This window comes from Glycine soja, chromosome 11 (genome assembly GCF_004193775.1).
Source record: "Glycine soja cultivar W05 chromosome 11, ASM419377v2, whole genome shotgun sequence".
In the NCBI taxonomy this organism is placed as follows: Eukaryota; Viridiplantae; Streptophyta; class Magnoliopsida; order Fabales; family Fabaceae; genus Glycine; species Glycine soja.
The window spans coordinates 40,273,115-40,298,860 of record NC_041012.1 but is presented as its reverse complement, the minus strand read 5'-3'; the positions used below and the strand labels follow the sequence as shown (position 1 = coordinate 40,298,860).

General features: G+C 31.9%; 3 protein-coding genes across 7 annotated transcripts; all 3 read left to right on the top strand.

Moving 5' to 3' along the window:
• The first annotated feature begins 724 nt into the window (after positions 1-724).
• On the top strand, positions 725-7,781 carry LOC114375660 (squamosa promoter-binding-like protein 7). The gene is made up of 10 exons (XM_028333508.1): positions 725-1,392; positions 1,644-1,822; positions 1,959-2,173; positions 2,264-2,338; positions 2,444-2,551; positions 2,914-3,028; positions 3,467-3,602; positions 5,246-5,408; positions 5,971-6,537; positions 7,194-7,781. Exons 1-10 carry the CDS (start codon positions 914-916, stop codon positions 7,485-7,487), a joined length of 2,331 nt encoding a protein of 776 aa, XP_028189309.1. The 5' UTR covers positions 725-913; the 3' UTR covers positions 7,488-7,781.
• A 6,022-nt stretch (positions 7,782-13,803) lies between these two features.
• Positions 13,804-18,436, top strand: LOC114375046 (sugar transporter ERD6-like 16). The gene is made up of 18 exons (XM_028332789.1): positions 13,804-14,085; positions 14,344-14,406; positions 14,502-14,591; positions 14,948-15,007; positions 15,103-15,168; positions 15,696-15,761; positions 15,862-15,937; positions 16,022-16,086; positions 16,225-16,317; positions 16,422-16,502; positions 16,597-16,681; positions 16,792-16,838; positions 16,928-16,990; positions 17,085-17,144; positions 17,244-17,297; positions 17,406-17,465; positions 17,980-18,094; positions 18,202-18,436. Exons 1-18 carry the CDS (start codon positions 13,900-13,902, stop codon positions 18,315-18,317), a joined length of 1,446 nt encoding a protein of 481 aa, XP_028188590.1. The 5' UTR covers positions 13,804-13,899; the 3' UTR covers positions 18,318-18,436.
• A 1,001-nt stretch (positions 18,437-19,437) lies between these two features.
• Positions 19,438-25,607, top strand: LOC114376428 (sugar transporter ERD6-like 16). 5 transcript variants are annotated; one of them, XM_028334537.1, is made up of 20 exons: positions 19,438-19,613; positions 20,348-20,539; positions 21,558-21,749; positions 21,971-22,033; positions 22,125-22,214; positions 22,367-22,426; positions 22,523-22,588; positions 22,909-22,974; positions 23,078-23,153; positions 23,250-23,314; positions 23,432-23,524; positions 23,627-23,707; positions 23,796-23,880; positions 23,975-24,021; positions 24,119-24,181; positions 24,277-24,336; positions 24,472-24,525; positions 24,690-24,749; positions 25,100-25,214; positions 25,318-25,607. In XM_028334537.1, the coding sequence occupies exons 1-20, from the start codon at positions 19,536-19,538 to the stop codon at positions 25,431-25,433; spliced, it is 1,722 nt and encodes a 573-aa protein (XP_028190338.1). In that variant the 5' UTR covers positions 19,438-19,535; the 3' UTR covers positions 25,434-25,607. The 5 variants fall into 5 exon arrangements, with proteins under 5 accessions (XP_028190338.1, XP_028190339.1, XP_028190340.1 ...); XM_028334538.1 differs by having other exon boundaries at positions 19,439-19,613; positions 21,585-21,749; XM_028334540.1 differs by having other exon boundaries at positions 19,443-19,613; positions 21,412-21,749.
• The last annotated feature ends 139 nt before the right edge of the window (positions 25,608-25,746 follow it).

Here is a 25,746-nt window from a genome sequence, read left to right as displayed (position 1 = left end):
GACTATGTAATATCATTTCTAATACTTTAATGATTATTTATATAATTTCATTAATTTTAAGATTATTTAATAGAGAGTGATACTCATACTTCATTGACCATATTGATGGCTTATTTAAATATAGTCATAGTCATACTGTGCGCTCTGACATTATCAACATTTTTACCACATATTAATGGTAAAATATTTATTTTTTTGAGTAAATTATAGTGTTAATTATTTTTGAAATTTCATAAAATTATATAAATTTTCATATTTTTACAAGGAAGGAGTGAGAACATTGTAAATGTTAAAAAAACATAAAAAAAAGTCACGTAATTTCACAAAATTTAAGGGTAGTTTGTGTTTTTTTTTTCCTTCTACTCCTTACATTTTTCTTTTACTTCATTTTATATTTTTAATTTTCAAAAGAGGAATCGGCATTCTTGTTATCAATATAGTATTTTTAAAATATTAAAAAAGAGTTTGAATATATTAATTAAACCAACCCTCTAAAAAGGGAAGTAGTACACTTCTTCCCATTTATTATTTTAATTAATTAATTAATTTATAAAGACAAAATGCATATTTTCCTTTTACGTCCCTTAACCTTAGCTCCTTAAGTATGACTTTTGTGATATTTTTTTAATACAACAAGAAATTAATATTATTAATAATTAAAAAATAGAGAAATTAATAAAGCGCGCGTGGTAGGAGAAAGTGAGCGCGTAGTTGAGAGTAAACTTGCAAATGTCGCCACGATGACCCCATCAGCGATCACGTTCAGTTGTTGCTGAATACAAGAGAAAGAGAAAGAGATCTAAACAACGCCGTTTCTTCCATTCTCCGCCAAACATCCAACAACCCCTAACAAACGATACCACCAACCACTACACAATTCCAATTCAATTAGGGTTTCCAATTTCCAATTTTCATGGAACCCCTGTCTCTCCCTCCTCTCCCAGTCATGGACGACGCCGAAGACCCTTCCTCCATTTGGGACTTCTCTTACCTCCTCGACTTCGACCTCGACGACCAAGATATTATTATTAATAACAACAACTCTCTCCCTCTTCCCTTAAACGACCACCCCGCTCCAAGCGAGATCCCTCAAAACGACAGGGTCCGAAAGCGCGACCCGAGGCTCACATGCTCCAACTTCCTCGCGGGTCGGGTCCCCTGCGCCTGCCCCGAACTCGACGCCATACTCGAGGACGAGGGTTTGCCTGGCAAGAAACGCGCCCGCACCGCGCGTGCATCTGCATCCGCTCGCTGCCAGGTCCCTGCCTGCGAGGTCGATATCTCAGAGCTGAAAGGGTATCACCGCCGACACAGGGTTTGCTTGCGCTGCGCTAATGCCGCCACCGTTATGCTCAACGGCGAGGCCAAGAGATACTGCCAACAGTGTGGAAAGTGCGATTTTTTTGTTTAACTCTCTTCTCTCTTTTCCATCAATTGATTGATTCAATTACTACTTCGCTGCTTAGTTAGTTCTGTTGTTCGAGATGTGCTTCAATTATGCGATTCCGTTTAACTCTATTCCGTCACTTGATTCTATTACTTCGCTGCTTAGTTAGTTCTATTGTTTGAGATGTGCTTCAATTGAATGTTATTATGTGATTGTGTTGTTGAATTGACGGTTAACTCTGCGAATTTCTTCGCAGGTTTCACGTTTTGTCGGATTTCGACGAGGGTAAACGGAGCTGTAGAAGGAAGTTAGAGCGGCATAACACCAGAAGGAGAAGAAAGCCTACGGCGGATTCTGGAGGGGCTACTCATAGTGAACTACTTCAACCTGTTGCCGAAAACGAGGAAAACAATTATGATGTGGAAGCTGGAAAAGGTTTACTTTTTAGTATTCCGTATTACTATGCCATGCTGATAGTTTCAAAATCCCCCCTTTCCGTTGTTTTCTTCATTTAAATAAAGTTGGTTTTTGTGTTGCAAGAATGCTCACTGGCTGAGTATGAATCGTACAGATTGTTCGAATTTGAGTACCGATATCAACGACGTTGGAGTGTCTCTGGATCTTGAAGATGAACCGGCTCCCATTCCGAGCTCGGCTCCTGAAGCCCAGAATATTAATAGTGATAGTGTTGTGTCTTTGGCTGTTTCTGGTGAAACGCGAGTGAATAGTGGGAACACTTCCAATTCGCCTTCTTATTGTGACAATAAGAGTGCCTATTCGTCTATGGTGGGTTGCCCTTTTTGTTCCAAATTTATATTATTTTGTAGGAACTACGAAATCATGGTTAGCGTTTGCTGATTGAAAGTTCATTTGTAGTGCCAAACAGGTCGGATTTCTTTTAAGCTTTATGATTGGAATCCTGCGGAATTTCCTAGAAGGCTACGACATCAAGTATTTTAAAGCATTGTTATTGCAGTTTAGTATTTGAATAGTGGCAAGATCTTCTACCGTATACATGCTAGTAACTGATTAACAGGCTGCCAAATGCATTTGCAGATATTCCAATGGTTGGCAAGTATGCCTGTGGAGTTGGAGGGATATATCCGCCCTGGGTGTACGATCCTGACAATTTTTATTGCAATGCCTAACATCATGTGGATAAATGTAAGGGTTCAAGTTGATGTTCTTTACATTATGTGTTCTTGTGTCATGTTTAAGTGGTCTTATTACCAGTTAACTTCCACAATATTTGACTAATGAACTGTATGGTTCTTTCTTCTGCTCATTATTCTGGGCAGTTTTTGCTAAATTTCGCCGATTGAGATGCTTATTTGTGCTCTAATTTACTATTTACTATATACTATCTGATACCCTCTTTTAATTTGATGACTCTAGAGTTTCATACTTTAACTAAAAAAAAGAAGAAAAATTGTTTTCTCTCACTTTTTCAAGTTTTTAATGAATTTGATTAGTTAGTTTTTTTTTTCCGGGTTTCATTTTTTCTTTCTCTTTTGTGGATCAACCAGTTACTGAAAGACCCTTTGGAGTATGTGCATGATATTGTTGCTCCTGGAAAGATGCTATCTGGAAGAGGCACTGCACTAGTTCATCTGAATGACATGATCTTCCGTGTTATGAAAGGTTTTTTGCTGTTTTGTGTTCATTATGTATGTGCGGGTGTTTTTATATGTCTTCTTTTTGGTTCACTCACTTTTATTATTTTATACCTTGATTCTTGTGACAATATTAATAGTTTTGTATGCTATTTATCCTTCATCTTGGAGATGTGCATTATGTTCTAATTTTTCCAAAACAAATTAATCTATAACAAGTTTCTATTGGATTGGTTTCCATATTTATTAATATTTCATGTTTTGTTTCCTTATTTAGTTAGGATTATGATCTAGTATTAATATAAATGAGGTTATTGCTTTATGTTTTGTATCATATTGTAAGTTGTAACACATCGTATCCATATCAAGTCAATATCAATTTCCATATATTCAGTCTTTGTATCTTTTTCTTCCCCCTCTATACCTAAACTCTATCATTTCAACAAGCACATTTCAATGGTTACAGATGGAACTTCTGTGACGAATGTCAAGGTAAACATGCATGCACCGAAGCTTCACTATGTTCATCCCACATACTTTGAGGCTGGCAAACCTATGGAGTTTGTTGCTTGTGGAAGTAACTTACTGCAGCCTAAGTTTCGGTAGGTAATTGTCACCTCGAATAATTTAGACCAGTTTTTTGTTGCATTTATTTATATATAATAGACATAACATAAGCATGCTTGTTTGCATACGTGCATTATATATGTTTTTAGCAATGTTGAGGACATAAAGTTGTGGTAAGCATCCGCAAGCAAAAAGAGAGCGGGAAATGTCTAATATTATGAAAGAGGGTTTTGGAGCATCCTTAGATCATACTGAACCCAAAATCTAAGTATTTTGTGTCCAATAAACAAGAACCTATTAACTTCGAAAGAAGTAAGACTTGACATGTAATGCTGTTTGTCTCCTATATATTGTTTTATGATTGATTTGGATTTATATTCATAATTCATAACTTAACCATTTCTTGTGGTTATCTCATGCTGGTTGAAGAGAGACTGTTTTATGCTGTTAGAACTTAGAAGCATGGTAGTCAAAATCGAAATCTTACCGAGAAGGGGAGTTAGGATCATAAATCGGGATTTCATAAAATGGATTGGGAGATTGTATGAAAGTCATATATATGCTATACATTCATATATATGTTCATAAAAAAGTAGCATAATTGAACTTAAATTCAAAATCATAAGTATAAAACAGTCCTAGTGCAGCAATCTGACAAGTGGGATGACAGAAGCAGAGCAAAAAATAACAAAGTTATAAAACACTTCTTGTAAAGAAAATAAATGAGAATCAGAGATGAGAGACACGAACAAAGAACCCACAAGCCTAGTTGTTGCAGAGAAGCCACTTGACAAAACCCACTAGAGTCCTGCAGTTGCAGCAGGCAGAACGGGAGAGATGGGAGTTGCAGCAAATAACAAACAGAACAAGAGAAACCACAAGCTTTGCAGTTGCAGCAAACAGAGAATAAGAGAGATGAGAGCGTGAGAGAATGGGATGAAGTGGGTGTGAGAGAGATGAAGTGTGAGTGAAAGAGATGGAGCCAAGGATTAATTTCACAAAGGAATGGGGGCGCGGGAGTTTAGGTGTGGGGGTTTGGTCAACAAAAGAAGAAATATGGCTTGTGTTATTGTTTTTTGGTCTGAAATGGGTTTACTGGGCTGTAAAACCTGACATGCGAACTAACGAGAAAAAAACTCACAACAAAGTTCCACATATTTTCAATGATATATAAATAACAAAGACTAGTTAAATCTTCATTATCAATTTAAATATACAAGCTATTCATGAGCCATTATTGTTGAGCTTGTAATGCTTGAACTTGGCTTGTTTAAATAATTGATCCCATTGCCAAGCTTGACTTTGTTTATTTAATTAAACAAATGAGCTTGAATGAACATTTAATCAGTTGAGCTTGAATAGTTCACAAATAACTCAACTTGTTCACATCCCGAAATTCATTTTATTTTGGAATCAGTTCCTTATGTGGTTTAGTCCCAGAGCATGGTAAATGTACAGCATATGTGACACTAACTTTGTTATAGTCTTTTTTGTCTTTCTCCAAACTCAATTCTGTTAGCATATCTAATGTAATATCAATTTGGTCATGCTTTATACTTTGTTTTATTTCAGTTGGTATATTCTTATTTTCAAATGTATCAATCTTTGTAATGCTAGTTTAGATTCTGGTTCACTTGTCAATGTTTTTCTGACTTTATTGAGGTGGTCATCTTGACAGGCTTCTTGTATCGTTTTCTGGAAAGTATCTGAAATGTGAGTATTGTGTGCCTTCTCCACATAGCTGGACTGAAGACAACATTTCTTGTGCTTTTGACAATCAGTTATACAAGATATATGTTCCTCATACAGAGGAAAGTCTCTTTGGGCCTGCATTTATTGAGGTAATAATTAACCTATAGTTCTGTTTCCTTTAACTGTGCTTTGACCTGGACGATTTATTTGCTTACTGCTTTGTTTCTTAGCTTATGCATTGGGAACACCTGATGTTGACTGTAATTACTGCTGGGCCTGTTAAATGTGTTGTATGCGCACACATATGTTTGTGCTAGAAACTCATCAAACAAATTAATGAAAATATAATTTTTAATGGTCACAGTTGAGTAGTTTGAGCTTAACCAGATCATATAATTTGTGTGCATTTTTTTATTGGTAATGTGTGTGTGTATATATATATATATATGTTAATTTGTGCTAGTTTATATTTCTGATTACTAAATTTGAAGACATCAGAAGATCTCCATAATGAGCATGCAAAACTGTGGTAGCATCAAATTAAGATAAATTGTCTGCATCTTTTGATTTAATAAAGCATTGATTGTCAATCCATTTACGAGTTTAATCAGGATGGAAGATCTTTTTTTTTTTTTTTTTAAAGTGTTGCTTTTATGCTAGTTCATATTTCTTACCCCTTGTGTTTTATCATATTCCTTTTGCTTTTTGTAGGTGGAGAATGAATCTGGTTTATCAAACTTTATTCCTGTACTCATTGGGGATAAAAAAATTTGTACTGAAATGAAGACACTGCAACAAAAATTAGATGTATCTCTCCTTTCTAAACAATTTCGGTCTGCATCTGGTGGTTCTATCTGTAGCTCATGCGAAACTTTTGCACTTAGTCACACATCATCATCAGACTTACTTGTAGATATAGCATGGTTGCTTAAGGACACCACTTCAGAAAATTTTGACAGAGTGATGACAGCTTCACAAATTCAAAGATATTGCCATTTGTTGGACTTTCTGATATGCAATGATTCAACAATCATTTTGGGAAAAATATTACCAAATTTGATGATCTTGACAGAAAGCATGAAATCCAATGTTGTAATTAATAGGACAAGTGATGTTGACATAATGCAACTCCTGAATCACATACATAATGCTAGAAATGCCGTATATCAGAAACATCCGAAAAGTGAAAGTATAATTGTGCACTCTGAAATGAAAGGCTTTATACTTGCTCAGGGCTGCTCCCAAGATAACAAGCTATCAGTTGCAATTAACAGCCAGGTTGGGACTATTAATTTCATTAGTTTTAGATTTAAATGCTTTAATTTTACTTTATGGTCATTTTCTTACCATATAATGGAAAATAATATTGATGCATCCGGTGTTAATATAAGCTGTCTAACTCTTGTACTCTAAACTGGTGGCTATGGCAATCAATTTGTTAGAGCTCTTGACAGTTTAAAATTGATTCTAATTTGATAACTTAGAACTTAGCAATTGAAGTGTTGGTGTGCAGATTTCATTGACAACAATTGAGTTTAAGATATTATTATTGGAGAGTTTGCAATGATTGTTAGACAGAAGGAAGTTGTTAACACGTTCAAAGTTGGGAGCAGGGGTAAGATCGAACAAAAAGAAAGGGAAAAAGTATGCATGCCTAGAAAAAAATTAAGGGAAAGAAACAAGAGTTTTGGGTTACTCATTGAAATAATAGAAGGGATCAATGGTTACCACTCCTTTAGTTATATGGTTAACAAATGAGGCAGAATTAGATTAAAAAGAGTCATCTTACACCCTATTGTTATCCATTTATCCTGAATTTCTTATCTTCTAGCTGAACTTGGAGTATGTTTTTATTTATAAATTTTAGAATTTAGTTTAAATGGTTTAGTTCTTCTGATGCTAACATGCTTTTTCTACACGGATATTTGTTCCAGGGTATCCAGTCGAGAGCAGATGAGAAGTGGGGAGTACTGAAAGTGAAAAGTCCAACTTCTAATGAGAAAATGGAAAGAATACCACTTTTGAAGAGGGATATTATAATGAGTATGGAAGAGTTGCCTGAAAGATACGGGCGTCGATGTTTGGGCAGGGGATTCTTGACCTTTCGGCCAGCTATTTTTGTGTTGGTTTCGGTTGCTGTATGTCTTGGGGTATGTGTTGCCGTCCTTCATCCTGGTAGGGTTAGTGAGTTAGCAGTATCCGTTAGAAGGTGTTTGTTTAACTATTAGTATTTTTTTGTACTTGTCTTCGAGTTGGTACATATTTGTTGTAACACTAAATAAACTGGTGTTATTGGGATGATTAGGTAGTTTATTACATTGGAAAGCTTAATCCAAGGTTGCTAATTTGTGCATTACCAATTTTATCGGATGTCCAGAGGGACTTGCAGTTGCAGGTGCTGTGACTGCAACGAGTCTGATCATTAATAGTTAAAATTTGTAATTCATGTTACCATTATTACAATTGGGTGTTTATGCTAGATCTCTCTCTAGAAATGTGTAAAGTAAGAAACTTTCATGGAAGTGTGTATTAGGCCTATAATCCTAACTCAACTCCAAGAACAAGTGTGGTTCATTTTCTGAATTAATTAATTAAAAATAACTTTACTTTATAGTTTTAAATTCGATTCATTTTTAACTTGTGAGTGGCCGAGTTTGATAAATCAGGTTAAATCCCATATAATAATCATATATAATATTATGAAAAGTTTTTGATAGTATGAAAGAGAAACTGTTGTTAAATTGGAAAGATTGTAAACATTCAGTCCATTTTCTATTATTAGTATTATTATAGCCCGATTAAAATGAAAAAAAGAAGAAGAAAGAATAACAATAAGAAATGAAGGAAAGAAGATCATTGAACAATTAAGCCCCAGGCACTAACAGTACTGTCCTTTGGAATTGGTTCTAAATTCTAATAGTGTGATCGATGTAGTTGGAGTGGATGACTGTGAGGCAAAGCCATTGTAATGTTTGTACCTCAATCAACATTCTACTCCGCTTTCACCGTTATGATCTGTTTTTATCCACTCTAACTCTAAAAATGGATTTTCCCATTGAATATTGTCAAGATTTCTATATAATATGCCAAATATTCTAAAATAAAATAATCAATCGATTATACATCTCAAATACCAGAACTAAGTTCTTCTATAATATGCTGCTGTTGGTACTACTAGTCTACCACTACTAGTAACTTATCTAATAAAGAAAATATTTATGATTTAAATTAAATTAGATTAAATTATATATCTTTCTTGATTTAAGTTTTTCAAAAGGTAAAACGATAGAAGGAGAAGGAAGGCTACTAGTATTTTTTCCCCTGCTATTTATACTCTTCTCACCACTGATAATTCATAATTATAATTTCCTAAATTCCCTAACAAGATTGATGTTCTCAAAATATTTTGAAGACCAAGTTAAGAACTTATCGCGTGTGCCCATGTGAAATTAACTAAACTAAAACTAATATGACAAGGCATTAACTAGTTGTTAAATATTTTAAAAAAAATAATTTTAAAATATTTAATGACATTTGATGTTATTTATAGGTCAAAAATAAAATTATATATGTGCTACAAGCTTACAAGGAAGCTGTTCTAATCGAAAGCAAGACTTGTAATCACTTCATGACGTAGTTTCTTATCACTTTCTCGATTTTGTCTCCATAATGTTCATCTTTGAATGCACATATTCCTTATTATTCTTGAGAGATAAAGTATATTTTATTACAAAAATATTATTATAAATTAAAAATGTTAAGTATTAAGTTTTTTTGTTAATATAATTTTTGTTTAACAAAAATTTAAATTATTTGTATAGATATTACTAGTTGATACTAATTATACTAATAATTAATACAATATGTTACTTTCAGCCGTCTCCATATATCGTGTTAATTATTGGTAACAAATAAGAGGGAGATTTTACTTTCTATGATTTGTATATCAACTTGTAATACTAATTATAATAATTAATACTAATTACAAGTTGACAATACTAACATATAGTGGGTATTTTGGTCTTTTGAATAGTTTATACTGGAACCAAAAGTTGTTTCATGACTAACGAGTAATAAACAACGAAAATTTTATTCTGTCCATTAGCCAAAATTTTGCATATCATTCATGCATGGAAAATCAACTTATTACTTTCTATATCGTACGTATTAATGTTAGTATTACAAGTTGTCTCCATATATCATAATTAATAACATTATTACTACTATATCGTATTACAAGTTGATACTAATTAATACTAATTACAAGTTGATATGTTACTGGTAATATTCAGTTAAAAAAAATGGTATTGGTAACATGTTCCACTCCTATAGATGGAGATGTTACTTTCAGCTGTCTCCATGTAACATCCTTGTTTAATTTTCTTATTTTCCACTAATTAGTTATTATAATGTTTCAATGATTTGGTAGCATGCCTACGTACGAAGACATAGTTATTGGTAGCAATAGAAAAGCAGACATTGTATATTACGCGTTCAATAATACGAGAATATTAATTGTTGAGGGGACAATTAGATCCATTACCGTTGACCAGTCCTAGGGCTAGCTAGGCTGAAAAATGTGTTAGAAGAAGACGATACAATCATACAAATATCCTGAACAAATTAAACTTCCACCTATTTTGTGAAGCTTTGAAGCACATGACGTAAAGATTAATTTAAAGGACACTTTTAATAGTTGCTTTCTTCCGTTTACATAAGCTTTTCATACATAGAATATATATAAATATATCATAACATAGTGCACTGTATCCCATCCACGCATAGGATTATATGCCATGGGCTAAATATTCATTACGCTGAATGCTTTGTCATTTTGTGACGCCAAAGCCATGGACTAGTATCGTGATGACTTACGAATCAACCGGATTGGTTATTTTCCATTTTGTTTCATTAAGTAACCACAAATTTCTACTACATAAATTAACTTAAATTAAAATTTTTTTAATTTATAAGTATATATATTTAATTACAAATATATAATTCGAAATTATCATAACAATAATTTAAAAAATAGTTAAATTAATTCAAAATAAACTTAATATTTATAATTAAATACATTTAATTATAATATATATTTTAAAAAAATAAATATAAACAAAAAATTATATAAATTTAATTATAAATATGTTTAACATAATGAAAAAATTAAAAAAATTAAACAATTCAATTAATTAAAATATAGTTAGAATTTATAATAAAATATGTTTAAATATAAATATATTTAACACAAATAAAATATATACTCTCAATAAAGTCTAACTAAGTTGGTTGAGTAAGAGTGTATGAATTGTTATAAATTTCATGGATAAATTTATTTTATTTAATTTATTAAAATAAATCAAAATATCCTTCTTTTTCTTTGTGATGAAAAACTCAAATTTCAATTACATTTTAAATATAATTTCATAAATTGCATGTAATTAGTTAAATATGAGAAATTATAACATTTTAAATAGTAATCCTTGTAATGTAGTAACTCAAAATTATAAAATAAGGAGAGATTTGTTTCATGGATAATTTTTGTTAAACTTATTATTTATTAAATAATTGTAAAAAAACTTGATCGCCTTTAATATACTTTTAGATCTGTTCATGGACGAAAGAGACCTAATTGAGACATTTTAAAAAAATTTAAGACCAAATTAGAGCACTTAAAAGTTTGAGGATCCAATTGAATTGAGGTATTTTAAATAATTTAGGTACAAAATTATTATTTAAGCCTATTATATATTCTTATTACTTATTTTTATTCATATTTTCTAACAATGTCAACTATTTCAAAATAGTGCTCACATGTCTAACAATTGATTGATTATACTTTCAAAATAGAAGCATATGACGATAACACGAAAAAAAGGACCGAAATAATGTAAATCCATATAAAAATACACATTCGCACTGTTTATCATATGAGCAGGAGGGGCTGTGACTGTACTAGCATAACTCCACGTGGTGTTTCAAATTAATTTAAATAAAGGCAGATTAGTCTACATCTCACACTGAGGAACAAAGGGTTTCACATAAAATTCTTCCATTAAGAGGCTCCAAAGTAGATAAGGACCCTGCTAGCTAGACCTGCAAATTCAATCATCCTCTACGTACGTACTCCCATTTATGCCAAAAAAATCATGACTCACCTACAGCTTCTACTATTAATTTAATTTGGTAGAGTTGATACGAGACTCTATGCAAAATAATAATAATAATATAAAGTGAGCTTCATAAATAAAGCAACGTTAACTGTGTACTACTTCTATTTTATAAGCAAGGAAATATCATCTAAAGTACTAGCAAGTTTTCCTGCATTAATTGCACGAATATTTTTAATTTAAGTATATATTATAAATAAAAATAAAATAAAGAAAATGTTTTTTCATGATTAATCATAAATATTTCATTTTACTAATTATAAATAAATTAAAATTGAAACTTTTAAAATTGAAGAAAAAATATAAAATGAAACTATTTGAATTAAGACAACAGTGTACCAATTTTAAAATAAATTTTAATTAGGATTAATTATTAATTCTTATTTAAGAATAAAAATTTAAATTCTTCATTAAAAAAATGTTCTCAAAATAATGCTATTTTCCCCCCCTAACATTGAGAAACCAAATCTTCCCCAGATACCGTAATCAAGCAACTGGCACCGGAGGCTTGATTGAACAAACCAATAATAGGGCAGATATTGATAAGGTCCCTTTGCTGTCATGTTGTTTATTTTTTATTTTCTATATAACCTTTGCTGTCTTTCAAACAATAAAAGGGTTAGAAAAGTCATAAACTATATACCGTAGCCATTCTTTTATTGTTTTGATCTATGAGTTGTTTAGATCAACTTATGGACACACCGCCAAGGTACAACATGGTTTAGTTTTAAAATTTTCTTATCTGAAGTGAAGTAAAATTTTGATAAAGAAAATAAATTACCCTGAATTGCGTATTCAATGGACATTCTTAAAATTTGAAGCTAAATTAGTTATATTGATAAATTGAGAATAAGTATGTTTGATAGTTGAAAAATGCTACTAATATACTTTCTAAATACTCTTTTGAACATATTTTTTATTATTAATTAAAATTTATTAAAAATCATAAATTTTTGTAAATTTCACCTCTTATTTAATGATTCTTTCTTTCTCTTTTTCCTAATTTTGTAATTTTATAAGTTTCAAAAGAGTGTGTGTTAAAATAAATATATTAAAAAAATGTATTATTAGCATTAAATGTATTATTAGCATTTATGTAATTAGTTTGTGTAAATAGTAAAATAAATATTAAACATAAGTCAGACACTGGCATAAGCCGATAATTTTGTTGTGCTCCGTGGTCCGTACAATTTTTTTCGTACATAAATATTTAACACTAAGGTACTCGTAAATCTAACAGCCACTGAAACTGGTTAGATATTTTTCGTTGTACTTTACATAATAAAATTTCATGAGGTGACATATAAATGGAGTGTGTATAAGACACATATTAAGAAAAACCATTGCTGTACATCCTTTGAGCTGCAGAAATTGAAGAAATGAAGAGAAAGATATGAAAGGTAGATATATGATAAATGATTTAAAATAATACAAGAGAAATAAATAAGAAAATGAAGTGAAAGAAAAATAAATAGTGGGAAAATATTATATATATATATATATATAATTAATTAATTAAGGAAAATGGTGTATGGCACTCCCCTGGCCTGCTAGTAAACACTCTGATAGCAAAATATACAGAAGAAAAACAAATGTAAACATGATAGCTAAGGAAAAGACAAATAAAAAAGAAATGAATATCAAGAGAATGTTTGTTGTGTTGAATTGTCTGCAAATTATTTACTACATAAATAAATGGTTCTTATCAATTAGTAACTTAAAATATTGATTAAGTAATTAAAAAATATTTATTATAAAAATCATAAAAAATAAAAAATAAAAAATATAATTTTACGCATCCTAAGATAAAGTTTTCTCTTAGTTTAGTTGGCGTTTGCCTAATTAAATATATCATTGTTGATGGAAGAGAACAGAGTTCCAGCATCACGCATTTCCATGCATGTAGGCCAATCATTGTAATTAAACCCGAAACCATGGAAATATGGAATGAATTCTAACATCTAAACTCTGCAGCCTAACATGACAAGCATATTATATTGATATATAGCTCCCATCCGAGTAGGAGCCACGTAAGGTGAGATGAATAAACAAAGGACAATCACTGGCCACACCATCCCCTTGCAACTTGTTTACCAAAAAACTAACAACTTGCTCCTTCTTAATCCATTACTCTGAGGAGAGAAGAGGGTCTACACTGCCCTCTTGTACGTAATCGCCACATCAGTGACAGCTTAATTCCCACATGCTATTTACACATATCTAATTTGACACACACGCTTGTTCATATTACCATGCCATGCCCTTAATTCCCTCTTATTTCCTAATGAAAAGTACCAGGACAACATTGTAAATTAACATTAGCTCAAAATGATTTCTGTGGTGCATGCACTATAAGTACCCTCTAAAATAGCATGGTTTTGCATGTCCTCCTTTCACAACTTAACATATTGCTCTCTAATTATTCGTGTTGTCAGTGTCTCTTTGAGGCCATTTTGCTAGCTATTTAATAATGGCAATTGAGAAGCATGAGGATGTTGAGAGTGGATATTTGCACGAGCCCTTCATTCAACCAGAGGATGCTGCTGCTGCTTGTAAAGAAAATGGATCAGATAAGAGTGTGAAAAATGGATCCATTGGAATGGTTTTGCTTAGCACACTTGTTGCTGTTTGTGGTTCTTTCACATTTGGAACTTGTGTAAGTACCCTTAATTATGCACATGAACATTATAATTGCCACACAGTGTACGTTATCTTGTATATGTCTTCAATGACAAAACTATGGAAAGTGAAAAATTGGTGTATGGCTTAAGAAAGAAACATTCTGAAAACACAGTTCACTAGTTCGTGTGTTTGTTTTCTTGGTTAGGAACCAAACCATAAGTGTCACCAAATATACAGACAAAAGGTTTTCACCTTTTCTATGTTAAGCTGAAGTTATTAATTATTTTGGCAGGTGGGCTATTCAGCACCCACTCAAGCGGCTATCAGGGCAGATCTTAATCTCTCTCTTGCTGAGGTCAGTATTATTCTATTTTTCCCTTCTCATTTACATTTATATAATATTCTCTCTTCTGATTTATTTATTTATTTTTAAAATTTTTGGATTTGTAGTTTTCCATGTTTGGTTCATTAGTGACCATTGGTGCAATGCTTGGAGCTATAACCAGCGGCAGGATTACAGATTTCATTGGCCGCAAAGGGGTATGTGAAATCTAAATGCCTAATATATAAAGTCTATATCGAAGTTATTTAACATTATCTTCAGATTTTAATTGGTTGTGCCTGTATACTAAGTTCACGCAAGAATTTTTCTATATTCTGAACTATGTATTATGGTCTTGCCATGTTAATTATGACATTTTGAATAAATAATACATAAACAGACATTATAACGGTCTTTTACCCTTTAGACTATTATCTTATCACAAATTATTTATATAAATTTGTTAATTTTTATAATAATTATTTTAAAAATTAATTATAATTCACACGATAATTTTTTTTATACATTACCATATATCAATTAAACTTTACTTAATTTTCATCACGGGAAACAGGCAATGAGGATTTCAACAGGATTTTGCATTACAGGATGGATAGCTGTCTTCTTCTCTAAGGTATTCATCTTCTGCACAATATGTGTTCATACTAAAGAAAGTTGTTGCAGAATACAAAATATATAGGTTCGCTTATGCTATTTTGCTTACTGCAGGGTTCTTACTCCCTTGACTTCGGAAGATTTTTCACAGGTTACGGCATTGGAGTTATCTCATACGTGGTAACTAATTTTGATAACCATGAAACTTTTATTTATTTTCATTTATGAAGTTTAGGCACGTGTCATTTAACTTTTATAAATAAGTAAAGATTATCTTAAAATACATCAACAAATCTCATATATATATATATATATTAATTTATTTAATTAGACTAAAATATATTAAAGGTTAATAATAAATGATTAAATTTTATTATAAATTTCTAATAATTTAGTTTGTTGTTTTGAATCCCTGATAATATTAATATTATTTTTAATTTTTATCATTAATTGAGAGATGACATATCACTTTACAAACAAATTTTTCAAATTTTATTAATGTGTTATAATGATATCATATCATCACATAACTGATAAGAGAGACTCAACAAAATTTTTAATGTATTAATGACTCAAAATAATTTTTTTTATTAGAGATCCAAAATAAAATTCTATCATTTATTAGAACAAACATATTTAATTCATTTATTTATATGCTGCCTCTTTGCTATAATATATGTCTATCAACGATCAGTAAAATGGAACAGGTTCCTGTATATATAGCAGAAATAGCACCCAAAAATCTTCGAGGAGGACTAGCAACAACAAATCAGGTGAGGGAATATTAATTAAGAACTATCGTATATTTTTCTTTAATTAAAAGTTAAGTATAATTGAGTTGAAATTTTGGTTTTAACTGTGATTGTTTTAAAGCTTTTGATTGTTACTGGAGGGTCAGTCTCATTCTTATTAGGAAGTGTTATAAATTGGAGAGAACTTGCATTAGCGGGTAAGTATATAATAACATTAGTTTTGAACTGTAAGATATTATGGATAGAAAGGTATAACAGTTGGTTTGATTTAAATTTTGAAGGGCTAGTGCCTTGCATTTGCTTGCTGGTTGGTTTGTGCTTTATCCCTGAGTCCCCCAGATGGCTGGTAAGCATTATTAAGCCAGAATCATTATCTAAGGACCAAATGCTCCTTTATTTTATTCTTGAAGATATACAACTATATAAGTATAAGAGGAATACTGGAATAAAATTTAATATGTATGTATATATGTATTTTTTGTAGGCTAAGGTTGGCCGTGAAAAAGAATTTCAACTAGCTTTAAGTAGACTTCGGGGTAAAGATGCTGATATTTCTGATGAAGCTGCTGAAATTCTGGTACTTTCCTAGCTCTCTTAACTGAATAATTGAAAACCTCCAAAGAAATTTGAAAGCAATTTGATATGTTGATGACCTGAGCTGACTTATTTTTCACAATATAGGATTATATTGAAACTCTTCAAAGTCTTCCTAAGACTAAGCTGTTGGATTTGTTCCAAAGCAAATATGTGCACTCTGTAGTTGTAAGTAACAACACACTTCTCTAGCAGAAATTCAATGACAATGTACATAATTACTCAAAAGATCTAAATTATGGTTTTGTCATCACAATTTCAGATTGGGGTCGGCTTAATGGCATGTCAACAATCTGTTGGAATTAACGGCATAGGATTCTACACAGCTGAGATTTTTGTAGCAGCTGGTAAGTGAGAAGAGATATTATATTACATGCTGATTTTGGAAAATAAAAAAGAAACCAGTTTGTTCTGTACATCTGTCATATTTATTCTTCTATAAATGTTGAATTTGTAGGACTTTCTTCAGGAAAAGCTGGTACCATAGCATATGCTTGTATACAGGTAGTTGATCTATCTACTGATTTCTCATAAATTAATCATGTGACTATACATTGTTTTGTCTGAACATCATCTGTTACAATGAATGACAGATTCCATTTACATTATTGGGAGCCATTTTGATGGACAAGTCTGGAAGAAGACCTCTTGTAATGGTAAATCTATTTGCAGCCCTTAATTGTGAAGGCTGACTTGAAGTATGTGGAATAAGAACTTTGATGCTTAACAAAAGTTCTTGTATACATGCAGGTTTCCGCAGCTGGGACATTCTTAGGTTGCTTTGTTGCTGCCATTGCTTTCTTTCTCAAGGCAAGTCTTTTGTAAAAAAAAATGTGTACTATTTTCTCCATAAATTGAGTGAATGCGTGTCTTTATTCTAAAATTCGTCTTTATGATTTGATGGATCAGGACCAAAGCTTATTGCCTGAGTGGGTACCTATATTAGCATTTGCTGGCGTGCTGGTGAGTTTTCTTGTGCAACACACGTTTGCAAGTTACAATCCTCCACCCCCTTCTCAAATTCTTGTTTGACCTGAAATTCTCCCATTTTTTGAATCTTATTGTTATCAGATCTACATAGCAGCATTTTCAATTGGGCTCGGATCAGTTCCATGGGTGATAATGTCTGAGGTATGTATCATTTGGCACCAAGAATTATAGCTAGGCATAAAGAAAAGCTAGTCAACATTGAAATTGTAGCTATCAATATTTGTTTCATAAAAGAGATGTAACATTTTTTAAGCTTTTGTTTTCCAATAAAAATGCCTAAGATTGACAAATTGAGCTACTTTTGTCCCTCCTATACAAGGCCCCTTCAAAGAAAATAGTTGAAGTAAAGACCAGCAATTGAAAATTTATGAAGGGTTATTTTCTTTTCCTGTCCTTGAGCTTCTGAAAAAAGGAAATAGGAAGCAATGATGGTAGGAACCAGGTTGTTAGTAACATATTCTTATACACACTTAAGCAAAATTTATTAAAAATTATAAAATTATGAGAAGATTTGCTAAATACTGAGAGTTACAATTATGTGATTTCCAATAAATTTTAACTAATTAGAGAAAATGTGTCCAAAATAGAATGTTTCTAACATCTTGATCAATCAAAGAAATGTATGATGTATCTAATACTACTTTTCATATTTCAGATATTTCCCATACATTTGAAGGGGACTGCTGGAAGCTTGGTGGTTTTGGTGGCTTGGCTAGGAGCTTGGGTAGTTTCATATACTTTCAACTTTCTTATGAGCTGGAGTTCTCCTGGTAAGCAAATAATAGAATTATAGATACAGAGTTAATTAACATTCTTGTGCCCATATGACTATATATAATTAGTGAAATGTACTTATATGATTTTATTTTTTGGACAGGTACATTGTTTTTGTATGCTGGATGTTCCCTCTTAACTATTCTATTTGTAGCAAAATTAGTCCCAGAAACCAAAGGAAAAACTTTGGAAGAGATCCAGGCTTGTATTAGTTCATAGAGATAAAAGATCAAAAACGCACTGCAGGACCCAGTCAAACCATTACCACCATTTTTCAAATTCTTTTACATCCATTTAGGACCGTCAAGGCATAAAATAACATAATGTTGCCATATCGATCCATTTTTGTTGTTGTATAATAATAATAATAATAATAATAATAATAATAATAATAATAATGTATCATTAGCTTATTTGATAAGAAAAAAATCATTCTGTAACAGTGTGCCTCTGCCTCTTCTGATTTTTTTAATGGACTTGCTGTTTATTTTACAAAAAGTAATCCAGGTGTAGCTTCAGCTTGTGACTAATCAATTGCTTGGAAAAATTCACCTAAGCTTCTTGATGCTATGTAGTTCGAACTTCGAACAGGTGGATAGAGACGTGTTGAGGTTCTATGAAATTTCAAGAATTAAAGGAGAAAAAAAGAAAAAAGAGGTGTTAACATAAAAAAGTTTGCTATTGAGACTAGCCGTTTATTATTGGTTAACGGCTAATTTAGTAGATAATCATCTACTAATACGGATCAATGAATCTTAACTTGTTTTGTGTTAATGATTGAAGACTAAAATAATCCTTTCTAATGATTAACAATTAAGAATCATTCTTGATGATTAATAATTGACTAATAGTTAATTTTTGTCGACTGACAATTGACGATTAATTTCTGTCAGCTAATGCAGAAGAATTGAATTAGTTTTATTTTGTGAAAGATTAAATCTAAATACAACACTTCATTTTAAACAATATAGTTAGCTCCAGATAAACAACATATAAATTCAAAAAATAATACTATTAGAATTGCAATAATTATTACCCAAACAAGCTCAGAAACTTCTCTTGATAGCATCGAAGTCAAAGAATTTTTCATTTTTATTTTAAACTATTTATTATACTCGCCATCCCATAATTTTTTTTTTACTTTTATCTATAAAAATAAAAAATAAATATAAAAAATTTATAGTAATTCATCTATCATATTTAAGTAACTATACCGTTTGGTCCACAGTTAATATAAAATATCGTATTTCAAACTAATTTTAAAATTTAAACTATTATGTGGGAGAGAAAAAAAGTTATAACAGTTTATCCTTTTAGGTACAACTGTATGGTTGTGCGTCTTCATCTGAGATTCTGAAGTGTCAGAAAGAGCGCAGATAGACCCAGAAAGTGTTGACCATTTTTTCCACTAGTAAAGTTTTCCAAGTAGTACGTACCATGTTAGGCATGTCATCATTTTCAACGCAGTTTGTGCAAAGTCCGAACCTACCTCCTCGTTTTCATCATCATGTTCAGGTTACTAATTCCTGTTAATCATGCTCATGTTCTGGTAGAGAAGAAGAAAAATAGGAGAGAATAAGAGTAGTTGGGAAAGAAAAACAGAAATAGAGCAAAAACTGAATATGTATATATATGGCTTAAGAATAGAGAAGAAATAAAAACATAGAAAAGAGAAAAAAAAAATTAACATAAAAGATTAAGTTATTTTTTTTTAACATAACAGATTATCTCGCAACATTATAGATTATGTTGTATATCACACAACCATTTTTGCACAAATCATCGCTTGTCTCTGGAATTTTTTTCATGTGTGTCTCACATATTTATTTCATTGTAATTCTTTCTTACCAAACGATCAACATCCTCCCACCTTCACTCTCTTCTGTACACTTCTCCTTTCTTCTCATCTATTTCATCTGTATACCAAGCAGAAGGTAAATTGGAGAAGATATTGTAAAAGTGGACTAGTGGAGTGGTGTTTCTAAATCACACTTATAATGACAAAAATCAAGGTGTTATTAGGTACTAATAATGCCAGTTACTGTTGGTCTTTAAATGACTTCCATGCAAATGTGTCAATCTTATTTGATATACCGTAGCATGTTCATTGTTCATTTTCACTAACTGTATAGTGTCTGTGTGTGATTAAACATCATAGTATCAGCCAAAAAGAAAAATTTGCTCCTAAAAGCAGCTGTCTGTTTAATAATGGGAAATTTTTGTTTCTTTTACTTTAATTTTATTTTCAGTGGAATTTTAGCCAAGATGTTTCAAAGGTTCCAAGAACACATGTGGTCTGTAGCATTACCAAATCACAACTTGGTTACGATAAAACATTGGCATCAAGATTTCATTATGCTGCCAGATTTTCTGTCTCACGACAATCTGAAACAAAATCAATCGCATATAGGAGAATGACATGTACTAATGCCAAGGAAAATGTAAGCGCATCACTTAAAATTTGTGGTTTGGAACTTTTTTTGCAGAAAAATTCTAGGCCAATGTGAGACAGTGGAAGCCTAGAAGGATAGTACCTTCAGGATCTCTGACTTGTTTTATTTAATTGATGTTTTTATTTTTAATGATTCTCTTTTATTTTTATATCAAGTTCATACTTTGAAAAAAATATTTTTTAAATAAAATTGGTGCAATTAAATGATGTTAATTAATTTTCTTGATAAACATAAGTTATTTTATTTTATTTTTATATCCTGAGACCTAAAGAAATACTCTTCCATGATTGAAGAGAACACATTTCCAGCCTCACACATTTCCATGCATGTGCCCAATCATTGTATACCCAAAACCATGAAAACATATGGAATGGATTCTAAAGCCTGCAGTCCAATATGACAGGCATATTATATTGATATATAGCTTGGATTGTTCCATCCGAGTAGAAACACATAAGCTGAGATGAATAAGCAAAGGGCAATCATGCACTGGCCACAGCATCCCCTTGCAAATTGTTTACCAAAGAAACCAACAACTTGGTCTTTCTAATCCATTATTAGGTTGTTTTTGGATATAATAGGGATTATTGTGATTTTCATTAATATCTATATATATCACATAATTAAGTGTCATTAATTTTTTTATAAATTAATTTTTTTGAATATGTATCACATAAATATCAATCAGAATCCTGAACATGTGCTGTAATGAACTTTCTAATAATTTCTCATAGATTGGCTTGTTGTAATTGGCCTTCAGACAGCTTCATTTCCAAATGCCGTTTACACATGTCTAATTTGACACGCTTGTTCATTTTACCATGCCATACCCTTAATTCCTTCTATTACCTAATGAACAGTATCAGGACAACATTGGAAACATCTGCCCAAAATGCTGCTGTGGTGCATGCAATATAAATACCCTCCAACATAGCATGCTTTTGCATGCATATTCTCTAATTGTTGCTATTGTGTTATCACTGTCTTTTTGAGGCCATCTTTCTAGCTATTTAAGAAAATGGCAATTGAGCAGCACAAGGATGTGGAGAGTGGATATTTGCAAGAGCCCTTCATTCAACCAGAGGAGGTTGCTTGTAAAGAAGTTGGATCAGATAAGAGTGTGGAAAATGGATCCATTGGAATGGTTTTGCTCAGCACACTTGTTGCCGTTTGTGGTTCTTTCACATTTGGAAATTGTGTAAGTATCCTTAAGCACATGAACATTATAATTGCTTCACAGTCTATGCTGTTTTGTATGTTTTCAGTGACAAAACTATGGAAAGTGAAAATAAGAAAAGAAAAAAGCGAAAAACTTGGTATCTATGGCTTGAGAAAGAAGCATTCTGAAAATACAGTTCACTGCATGTGTTTGTTTTCACCTTTTCTATGTTAAGTTGAAGTTATTAATTATTTTCGCAGGTGGGCTATTCATCGCCCACTCAAGCGGCTATAAGGGAAGATCTCAGTCTATCTCTTGCTGAGGTTAGTATTCTAGTTTTCCCTTCTCACTCACATTTATATAATAGTAGTATTTCTCTTCTGATTTTTTTTTTTAATTTTTGGGGATTGGTAGTTTTCCATGTTTGGTTCATTAGTGACCATTGGTGCTATGCTTGGGGCTATAACCAGCGGCCGGATTACAGATTTCATTGGCCGCAAAGGGGTATGTCAAATCTAATAAATTCCTAATAAATGAAGTCTATGTTGAAGTTATTCTAACATTACTTTCAGCTTTTAATTGCTTGTGCTGTATATAATGTGTTCACACAAGAAAACTATACATTTTGAACCGTGTGTACTTTCCTTGACAAACAGGCTATGAGGATTTCAACGGGATTTTGCATTACTGGATGGTTAGCTGTCTTCTTCTCAAAGGTATGCATCTTCTGCACAATATGTGTTCATATTAGGAAAAGTTGTTAAGTTGCTAAATATAAAATAGGTTCACTTATTCTATTCAGTCTACTGCAGGGTTCTTACTCCCTTGACCTGGGAAGATTTTTCACAGGGTACGGCATTGGACTTATATCATACGTGGTAACTAATTTTGATAATCACCAAACATTTGTTTATTTTCATTCATAAAGTTTAGGCTTTTTCCATTTAACTTAAATAGTTATCTATGAGTTTAATGATGATGTTCTACTATGTCCTCATTCAATCACAAATTACCGTTAGTATGACTTTTAAGGTAGTTTCATAAAATTCAACAAACTTACTATACATGGTAATTTGTTATTGGATGATAGTATAAGATTATTTTATACAAGTGTATTGCCTTTTTTTTTTCTCTCTATATATTTATATGTGGCCTCTTCACTATAATATATCTAACAAAAGTCAGCAAAATGGAACAGGTTCCTGTATATATAGCAGAAATAGCACCCAAAAATCTTCGAGGAGGACTTGCAACAACAAATCAGGTGAGGGAATATTAAGAATTAATGCATTTTGTTCTCTGATTAAAATTTTAAAGTTTAAGTATAATTGAGTTGAATTTTGGTTTTGACTTTGATTGTTTTGCAGCTTTTGATTGTTACTGGAGCGTCAGTCTCATTCTTATTAGGAAGTGTCATACATTGGAGAAAACTTGCACTAGCGGGTAAGTACATAATAACGTTAGTTTTGAATTGTACCCTAAGGTGTAATAAATTATGGGTAGAGAGGTATAACTGTTGGCTTGGTTTGAACTTTGAAGGGTTAGTGCCTTGCATTTGCTTGCTGATTGGTTTGTGCTTTATCCCTGAGTCCCCCAGATGGCTGGTATGCATTATTAAGCTAGAATCATTATCTAAGGACCAAATGCTCCTTTATTTTATTATATATAAATATAACAGGAATAGCAATGAAAATTAACATGTATGTATGTATTTTTTGTAGGCTAAGGTTGGCCGTGAAAAAGAATTTCAACTAGCTTTAAGGAGACTTCGGGGTAAAGATGTTGATATTTCTGATGAAGCTGCTGAAATTCTGGTACTTTCCAAGCTCTCTTTACTGATTGAAAACCTTCAAAGAAATTTCCAAAGAAGTTGACATGTTTGGTAACCTGAGCTGACTTATTTTTTTGCCAAACAGGACTCTATTGAAACTCTTCGAAGCCTTCCTAAGATTAAGCTGTTGGATTTGTTCCAAAGCAAACATGTGCGCTCTGTAGTTGTAAGTGCCACACTTCTCCAGCAGAAATTTTGTGACAATGGGCATAATTACTCAAAGGATCTAAATTATCTGTTTGTCACAATTTCAGATTGGGGTCGGGTTGATGGTATGCCAACAATTTGTTGGAATTAATGGCATAGGATTCTACACAGCCGAGACTTTTATAGCAGCTGGTAAGTGAGAAATAATACATGCTGATTTTAGAATATCAAGAGAAACATGTTTCTTGTGTGTGTCATATTTATTTCTCAACTACTTGATCTGCAGGACTTTCTTCAGGAAAAGCTGGTACCATAGCATATGCTTGTTTGCAGGTAGTTGATCACTCAACCGGTTTCTCATAAATTAATCATGTGAGTGTAACTACATTATTCTGTTTAAACTTCTTCTGATTGTTACAATGAATGGCAGGTTCCATTTACTGTATTGGGAGCCATTTTGATGGATAAGTCTGGAAGGAGACCTCTTATGATGGTAAATCTATTAGCAAGTACTTATTTAACAAGACCAACTAAGAGTGAGTGGAATAAGAATTTTGGTGCTTAACAAAAACTCTTGTACACATGCAGGTTTCCGCAACTGGGACATTCTTAGGTTGCTTTATTGCCGCTATTGCTTTCTTTCTCAAGGCAAGTCTTTGGTATAAAATAATCTTTAAAAAAAAAAAAAGTCTTTTAGTATAAAATGTACAATATTTTCTCCATAAATTGTGTGTATGTGTGTGTCTTTATTCTAAAATTCGTCTCTATGACTTGATGGATCAGGACCAAAGCTTAATGCTTGAGTGCGCACCGATATTTGCAGTTGCTGGTGTGTTGGTGAGTTTTGTTCTACAACATCCCCCTACCCATTAGGGAGGAAATTTGAGTAGTTTACATGAAGTTTTAGGTTCAATTGTTTACTGAAACAAAAACCATCCCCCTTCTCTCAAATTCTACTTAAACTTGAAATTCTTCCATTTTTTGAATCTTATTGTGATCAGATCTACATAGCAGCATATTCAATTGGTGTAGGACCAGTTCCTTGGGTGATAATGTCAGAGGTATGTATCATTTGACCCAAAAAAAAAATTATAATGTTATAGGTAGGCTCTTGTAAGTTGTAGCATATAGTTAAAGAAAAGCTAGTCAACATTGAAATGGTAGCCAATCATCAATATTTGCTTCAAAAAAGTTCTTTTGTTTTCCAATTAAAAAAAAAGGGAACAAAAGATTGCCAACTGGAGCTACTATTGTCCCTCCTATATAAGACCCCCTCAAAGAACATAGTTGAAGTAAAGACCAGAAGTTAAAAATTTATGAAGGGTTTTCTTTTTTCCTATCTTGATGGTAGGAAAACCAAAGAAATTAATGAATGTACTATCTAATTCTAATGCTACTTTTCATATTTCAGATCTTTCCCATTCATGTGAAGGGAATTGCTGGAAGCTTGGTGGTTTTGGCTAATTGGCTAGGAGCTTGGATAGTTTCGTATACTTTCAACTCTCTTATGAGCTGGAGTTCTCCTGGTAAGCACATAATAGAACTATAGAAACACAGTTAATTAGCATTCTTGTGCACATATGACTATAATTAGTGAAATGTATTTATATGGTTTTATTTTTTGGACAGGTACTTTGTTTTTGTATGCTGGAAGTTCCCTCTTAACTATTCTGTTTGTCACAAAATTAGTCCCAGAAACCAAAGGAAAAACTTTGGAAGAGATTCAGGCTTGGATTAGTCCATAGAGATAAAAGAGCAAAACCACGCAGCAACAGTCAAGACCTTGTCAAATCATTACCACCATCATTTGTAAAATTCTTTTAGATACATTTAAAAACGTCAAGGCATAAAATAACAGTGTGCCATATCCATTTTTTTGTTGTATAGTAGTAATAATAATAATGCATCATATTAGCTTATTTGATAATAATAATAATAATAATAATAATAATAATAAACCATATTTTGTAACACCGTGCCTCTGCCTCTTCTGATTTTTTTTAATGGTTTGTTGTTTACTTTACAAAAAGTAATACAGCTGTAGCTTCATTAATTGCT

Bases quoted from the DNA above. Each gene is read 5' to 3' on its own strand.
- LOC114375046 (XM_028332789.1), top strand. From the start codon at position 13,900: ATGGCAATTGAGAAGCATGAGGATGTTGAGAGTGGATATTTGCACGAG. The intron at 15,762-15,861 runs GTGAGGGAATAT...ATTGTTTTAAAG, and splicing joins GACTAGCAACAACAAATCAG to CTTTTGATTGTTACTGGAGG. The intron at 16,503-16,596 runs GTAAGTAACAAC...TCACAATTTCAG, and splicing joins AATATGTGCACTCTGTAGTT to ATTGGGGTCGGCTTAATGGC.
- LOC114375660 (XM_028333508.1), top strand. From the start codon at position 914: ATGGAACCCCTGTCTCTCCCTCCTCTCCCAGTCATGGACGACGCCGAA. The intron at 1,393-1,643 runs GTGCGATTTTTT...ATTTCTTCGCAG, and splicing joins TACTGCCAACAGTGTGGAAA to GTTTCACGTTTTGTCGGATT. The intron at 2,339-2,443 runs GTATTTTAAAGC...ATGCATTTGCAG, and splicing joins CTAGAAGGCTACGACATCAA to ATATTCCAATGGTTGGCAAG.
- LOC114376428 (XM_028334537.1), top strand. From the start codon at position 19,536: ATGTTAGGCATGTCATCATTTTCAACGCAGTTTGTGCAAAGTCCGAAC. The intron at 23,154-23,249 runs GTAAGTACATAA...TGAACTTTGAAG, and splicing joins GAGAAAACTTGCACTAGCGG to GGTTAGTGCCTTGCATTTGC. The intron at 23,525-23,626 runs GTACTTTCCAAG...TTTGCCAAACAG, and splicing joins ATGAAGCTGCTGAAATTCTG to GACTCTATTGAAACTCTTCG.